Below are 7,500 nucleotides of genomic sequence, written 5' to 3'. Positions count from 1 at the left end.
AAGGCATGAAGAAGGAAAAAAGGTTTAAATATGTAATTTTGGTGATCAAAGATGAGTTTTAAGGGATTAAATGATTGACTACGGGGGACTTTAACATCAACTAACCATGAAAATACATCTAAATCATTTATTGATCTTATTTAATGAAAGTTATATCTGTTAATATTATTTAATGGATCTCAGATAACATGAACTAACATGAACACAGATTAATAAATGCGTCAGCTATAGTTGCACATAGTTAACTAATTAACTAATGGGACCATATTGTAAACTGTTACCCTGACTTTTAGTGACTCTGTTTAAACCTCCAGAAAATGTCAAACTTCACCTTTAAACCGAATAAGAAAGTCTGTCAGCCAATCAGATGTGCTTTTCACACTTGTGCTTGTTAATCTAAGGTCAATATTTTGGGTTGTCTTGTTTCATGCTTTACACAGTAATTAATCCTCACACATGTGAAACGCAGTGCTAAAATGTTGGGGTTAAATGAGAGAGTAAGTCACGGTTTATTTATATTGCATCATTTATACAGATTAGTGTGAAGCTGATATTTCATTAGGTGTGTTATTAGATTAGATTAGTGTCGCAGCTGTGTGTTAAAGTGTTGAAAACAGGATCAATTCAGCTTATGCAACTGAACCCCAAAAGCGGTTTGAGTCGTATGACACGGTTCAGCTGTGCTGATAATGTGTGTGTGTGTGTGTGTGTGTGTGTGTGTGTGATGAAAGTGGCTTGAAGATCTACATCAAAGACATTAAGCAGACGCTGTGTGTCAGCTGATACATGTGTCTGCGTATTTTAGCTGGTTTTATGAGGCAGCTTGTGTACTCCTCTGCCAAATGAATAATATGATCGGTTTGTGTGTGTGTGTGTGTGTGTGTGTGTGTGTGTGCTGGCGGAGGAAAGGCGCGAGTTATTTTTATCCGTGTGGGAACAGAGGGTCTTTGTCAGCAGCTGGAGGAAACGGATTGGGAAGTTGACGTACACACACACACACACACACACACACACACACACACACACACTAGTAAACATGATTCTATTTTGCATTCTAACTCTCTTAGAAATTTGAAGGTTTAATTTAAATAAATAAATAAATATATATATTATATATTAGGGATCCACCGATATTAATATCTTGGCCGATACTGATAACCGATAATACTTTACATTTGATAACCGATATATTGGCTGATAAATCTAAATCCAAGTTTTTATATAATTTTTGAGAGCCTGATTACAAAAACAAAAGCCTCACCATTAAAAGCCACGTCCCAAACACACAATTATGATGTTCTCATTATAATTTTATGTGGCCGATATGACAGCACATGTTGCACTTTACTGTATTTTCCTTTTTTGAAGTGATTACAATCATATTTCAAGCAATTTAAAACCATCATGTTGAACAGTGCACATCTGAAGCGTCTCAGCTGAACGAAAAAATACATTATTTATAGGTTTTAATATGTCGGACAAATTTACTTATCGGGCAGATAACGATAACATTAAAGATGAACATATATCGGCCGATACCGATATGGTGGCCGATATATCGTGCATACTATACATTAATACATATACATTAATTTAATTAATACATTAATACATATACATACATTAATTTGTTCAATGTTTGTTCAAAGTGCATTGATTTTTTATTTATATAGGGGTGTGACGGTTAGTATATAACCGTGAGACCGACGGTTATAGTTGAACACGGTTATAGTTTAAAATATTTTTTACAAACATTTTTTATCATAGAGAATGTTTAAACACTTGTTAACAGTCTGTGTCATTAATGGTCTACGTCGTTTCCAACTGTATTTGATTCTTTGCCAAGTACCAACGCCAAGTACCAAGTACCAAGTTTTGTTTTGTAAATCGTCAGACATGATTTTTACCACTTCACTAAGTTTTTCTTTGTAGAAAGCCTTTCTTTAAAGCGAATTTTGTTTTGTATAAATTGTATATTAATTTTAATAAATGTTTCATCAACCAGTTGCATGTATTTAATAAATAAAAAGCAAATATAGTAGACAATATAATAACCGTGACATTGAGGCGCCAGCGTGCCGCGTTCACTTGCATTGTTAAAAGCCTTTCTTTAAAGCGAATTTCGTTTTGTACAAATTGTATCTTAATTTTAATAAATGTTTCATCAACCAATTGCATGTATTTAATAAATAAAAAGCAAATGACAATATAATAACCGTGACATGAAGGCGCTGGTGCGCCGCGTTCACTTGCATTGCATTGCATTGTGAACTAGAGCGCATCTCATGGTAAATGAATGAAACTCAGCGTAGGCCTACGCCTCATACATTATCATTAAATATCTTTGCTGCATCCTTTCTAGAACAGACAAGGGCTTTCTTGCGGCTCGCATCAGCAGAGCATTGCATCGTCCATAGACCGCAAAACAATCAGCGGATGGCGGGCGGGTGCGGCTTTGAAATTTGGTCAAAAAACTTTGGTGCGGATGATGAGTTTTGTGATGCGGTTGCAGACGAAATAATACCCCATTCGCGTATCTCTATCGATAACAACATTGAACACTACACAAATATTATTTTATTTTTTTTTTAATTTAGGCGATCAAATAGCTAATCAGTGTCTGCTCGTTTATTCAAACTAAGTTGTCCTATAACAGACGTATATATATAAATCAAAAATCAATGCACTTTGAACAAACATTAAACAAATGAATGTTAATAAATGCTGTAAAAATATATTGCTCATTGTTAGTTCATGTCGAATATTTACAAATGAGACCTCATTGAAAGTGTCACCTAATGCAAGAAGTTAAATGCATTATCTAAAACTAATCAACCCTTTTTCACACTGGTTATTATGAGTATTTAATCGTTTTTATTTATATGCACCAATGGAAACTACATTATAATTAAAAACATATGCACTAAAACTTGAGGGAACATTTCTGAGTAATAATAATAATGCTAACTATTTGTTTGACTCACTCTTGATCTGATCTTAATGCTTTTGTTGCTAGGCACTCTCCTACTAATCATGAATTGCTAAAAAAAGGAGAAATGTGAAACTAATATAATGTCACGGTATTTCGGTAAACTTAATGGCCAAATAAAAATCTCATTGCAATAATTTTTCTTATGCTTGCGTGATGTCATATAACTAGCAAAATCATTGCAGATATGTTTGCTCTGTCACCCAGCCCTAGTTGGCACCCTGTAAGTTGAATAACAAGAGCTCTTTGCTCGAGGTGTGTGTGTGTGCATGTGTGTGTGTGCGCGTGTGTGAGAGAGACTGTGGACAGTGTGTTCCTTGTTCCTTTGCCTCAGTTTGTAGGAGAAACACATGTTTCTGCTGCTCACACACACATTAAAGGTTATGTGTGGATAAAGCAGCTTATTACACTTGAACAAATCTATTCCGATCTCTTCAGTTTCACATGACCAACTCCTGAGTTTTCCCTCTCTCTCTCTCTCTCTCTCTCTCTCTCTCTCTCTCTCTCTCTCTCTCTCTCCCCCTCTCTCTCTCTCTCTCTCTCCCTCTCTCTCTCTCCCTCTCTCTCTCTCTCTCTCTCTCTCTGTAGGTAATCACTCCGTGTCGTCGGCTGATTCTGTGTGCGGAAAACAGGAAAGAAATGGAGGAATGGATCGCAGCGCTGAAGAGTGTTCAGAACAGAGAACACTTCGAGGTGAGATTCTCCATCTAGTGAAACGTTTTTACTTTCTGTTAAGTGTTTATTAGAGAAATGCATTACTCCAAAGTCTCTTTTTCCATACCACAGGTTATACCACAGATTTGAATAACTTACGCTACCCTTCAAAAGTCTGGGGTTGAAAAAATATATTTTACAAAAGTCTGGGGTTGAAAAATATGTTTTTTCTAAAGTCTGGGGTTGAAAAATATTTTTTTACAAAAGTCTGGCGTTGAAAAAATAATTTTTTACAAAAGTCTGGGATTGAAAAAATATATTTTACAAAAGTCTGGTGTTGAAAAATATGTTTTTTCTAAAGTCTGGGGTTGAAAAATATGTTTTTTCTAAAGTCTGGGATTGAAAAATTATTTTTTACAAAAGTCTGGGGTTGAAATATATGTTTTTTCTAAAGTCTGGGATTGAAAAATATGTTTTTTCTAAAGTCTGGGGTTGAAAAATATTTTTTTTACAAAAGTCTGGGATTGAAAAAATATATTTTACAAAAGTCTGGCGTTGAAAAATATGTTTTTTCTAAAGTCTGGGGTTGAAAAATATGTTTTTTCTAAAGTCTGGGATTGAAAAAATATATTTTACAAAAGTCTGGGGTTGAAAAATATGTTTTTTTCTAACGTCTGGGGTTGAAAAAATATTTTTTTACAAAAGTCTGGCGTTGAAAAATATGTTTTTTCTAAAGTCTGGGGTTGAAAAAATATTTTTTACAAAAGTCTGGGATTGAAAAAATATATTTTACAAAAGTCTGGCGTTGAAAAATATGTTTTTTCTAAAGTCTGGGGTTGAAAAATAAATTTTTACAAAAGTCTGGCGTTGAAAAATATGTTTTTTCTAACGTCTGGGGTTGAAAAATAAATTTTTACAAAAGTCTGGGGTTGAAAAATAAAATAATTTTCATCTTCTGCTCACCGAAGCTGCATTTATTTGATAAAAAAAAAAAAAACTGTAAAAACAGTGAAATACTTTTGCAATTTAAAACAGCTGTTTTCTATGTGAATATACAGTAAAGTGTAATTTATTATTTATGATTTGATGCTTAAGGAGCATTTCAGATTATTATCAGTGTTGAAAACAGTTCATATTTCTGTGGAAACTGTGACACATTCTATTTTTCAGGATTCTTTGATAAATAGAAAGTTCAAAAGAACAGCATTTATTTGGAATCGACTCTTTTGTACCGTTATAAACGCCACTTCTGATCAGTGTCATGCTTGTTTCTCTGCTCTAGTCCACTCAGTTCAGTATGGATCATTTCTCTGGGATGCATAACTGGTACGCCTGTTCCCACGCTCGCCCCACGTACTGTAACGTCTGCCGGGAGGCTCTGTCCGGAGTCACCTCTCACGGGCTGTCCTGCGAAGGTCTGTCACTCACACTCATGAGTTTTGATTTGATCAGTATAGGTAGGGGGAATGCAGGTAAAGTGGGCCGTTTAAGTTTTGATTGTACTGTGCTCAATGGGTTTACACTTCCAGAGCATGACAGTGGCCTTTAACCCCTTTACTGTCATCCCCCACCCCCCCTTTTTCCGCATAGACATGAAAATCACTATCCAAACTTAAATGGTTGTAATTCAAGAATGCTTTGGAATATAGACGTATGGTTGGTCTTGTTTTAAAGAAGCCGCAACACAAATCGAGAATCCATAATATTTTTCTATATATTCAAAACATTATCAGACCTTTTTTTCTCATAAAATTTAATTGGTGTTATCTTTTGAACTTTTAAACAAACTGAGGTTTCTACCAATCTTTCATGATTTTTCATGTTTATTTCTATTTCAAAATAAAGGCCTAAACACGCCTAATGAATATGAAATATTCTTGTTGCAAATTGATAAATTACTGCTCCTCTGTAATTATAATTTAATTATTTTAAAAAACAGCCACCAAATATGAAAACTAGAGATTGTAATCTTTCAAATGATATATAGTTTGTCAATATTACTTTAGGTTTTTACTAAGATATTATTGTTCTAAATATATATGGGCAACTAAATGGGTGACACTAAAGGGGTTAATTAAAGAGACGCTATATCTTTAAATGATAAAATAGTCACTGGTGGGTGTGGTTAAAGGTAGAAAACCCTCCGATTTAAGATTTTATTTTCGAACTTATAAGGTTGCTCACTAAATGTAAACAAATATTATTGTGAGAGTTCCTGGTTTGTTTGTTACTACAGTTAACAGGGAATGAAATGCAATGAATGAACTGTTTTAAAATGTGTTATGGTGTTTAAATATTTCTGGTCCACTTTGGCTGAATGTGTAAGATAAAGTGGGCCAGTGTATCGTCTATTCAGGTAAAGTGGGTGACCTTTAACCTTCAGTAATTATACTCAAATTCATTAAATAAATTGTCATTCATTGATTATTTTATAGCGGACATGTATAATCTACTTTTTTATTTATAAAGAGCAGAAAATAAGACGAGGCATTACGTTTAATCTGGAGTGAAGAAAGGATAAGAGGAGCAAAATGTAAATGCAGAATATGACGCTTTAAAATATGGACACACTTTAAGTTCATTTAAAGTGTTTAGAGAAACTTAACTTAAGTGTTTTTATTAAAGGAGAAGTTCACTTTTAAAATGAAAATTCTGTCATCATATACTCACCCTCATGTTGTTTCAAACCTGTATGAATTTCTTTCTTCTGCTGAACAGAAAGGAAGATATTTAGAAGATTATCAGTAACCAGACAGTTTTTGGGTCCCAATGACTTCCATAGTAGGAAAAAAAAATACTATGGAAGTCATTGGGACCCAAAAACTGTCTGGTTACTGATAATCTTCTAAATATCTTCCTTTCTGTTCAGCAGAAGAAAGAAATTCATACAGGTTTGAAACAACATGAGGGTGAGTATATGATGACAGAATTTTCATTTTAAAAGTGAACTTCTCCTTTAAGATACAGGATAATTTTTGATAAATCGGGGATGGCCCACTTTACCAGACCAGCCGGCCCACTTTACCTGGAAATAAATTTGCCTGGAGTGCATGATCTCAAAATGTTTCTTGGTATATAGCTTGCAAATAACACATTATATCAACTGTATTCAAATTGAAATATTATAGCTGGACCTTTAAAGTTTACGAAAGTATGGAAGCTTGTTTCCGCCACAGAATAAAACATTTTAAAAGATAATTGCGACTTTTTATCTCACAATTACGAGTTTACATCTCGCAATTCTTTCTCAGAATTGCGTGAAATAAAGTCGCAATTGCGTGTTATAAAGTCAGAATTGCGAGATATAAAGTCAGAATTGCATGAAATAAAGTCGCAATTGCATTTTATAAAGACAGAATTCTGACTTTTTTTCTCGCAATTGCAACTTTATATCACACAATTCTGACTTTATAACACATAATTGCGAGTTTATACTTCGCAATTCTGACATCTTTTGTCAGAATTGTGAGATATAAACTCACAATTGTGAGATATAAAGTCCAATTCTAAGGAAAAAAAAGACGCTTTTTTTTTTTTTTTTTTACCTCAGAATAGTTTATATCTCACAATTCTGACTTTATAACACGCAATTGCAACTTTATATCATGCAATTCTGACTTTATAACACGCAATTGCAACTTTATATCATGCAATTCTGACTTTATAACACGCAATTGCGACTTTATTTCATGCAATTCTGACTTTGTATCTCCCAATTGCGTATTATAAAGTCAGAATTGCGAGATATAAACATGCAATTCTGAGAAAAAAAGTCAGAATTTCAAGTGTATTTCTCGCAATTGCAAGTTTATATCTCATAATTCTGACTTCATAACACATAATTGCGACTTTATATC

At 33.7% G+C, this 7,500-nt stretch overlaps 1 protein-coding gene across 2 annotated transcripts in view; it reads left to right on the top strand.

The window, feature by feature from the left end:
• Window positions 1-7,500, top strand: part of dgkd (diacylglycerol kinase delta) — a 46,730-nt gene that overhangs the window by 18,904 nt on the left and 20,326 nt on the right. For both annotated transcript variants that reach the window (XM_079886592.1, XM_079886593.1), the window contains 2 exons: window positions 3,578-3,682; window positions 4,926-5,058. In XM_079886592.1, coding sequence (XP_079742718.1) covers window positions 3,578-3,682; window positions 4,926-5,058 — 238 coding nt within the window. The remainder of the gene's footprint in view (window positions 1-3,577; window positions 3,683-4,925; window positions 5,059-7,500) is intronic.

This window comes from Squalius cephalus (assembly GCF_949319135.1).
Source record: "Squalius cephalus genome assembly, chromosome: 11".
Classification (NCBI taxonomy): domain Eukaryota; kingdom Metazoa; phylum Chordata; class Actinopteri; order Cypriniformes; family Leuciscidae; genus Squalius; species Squalius cephalus.
This window is presented reverse-complemented; position numbering and strand designations above follow the sequence as displayed.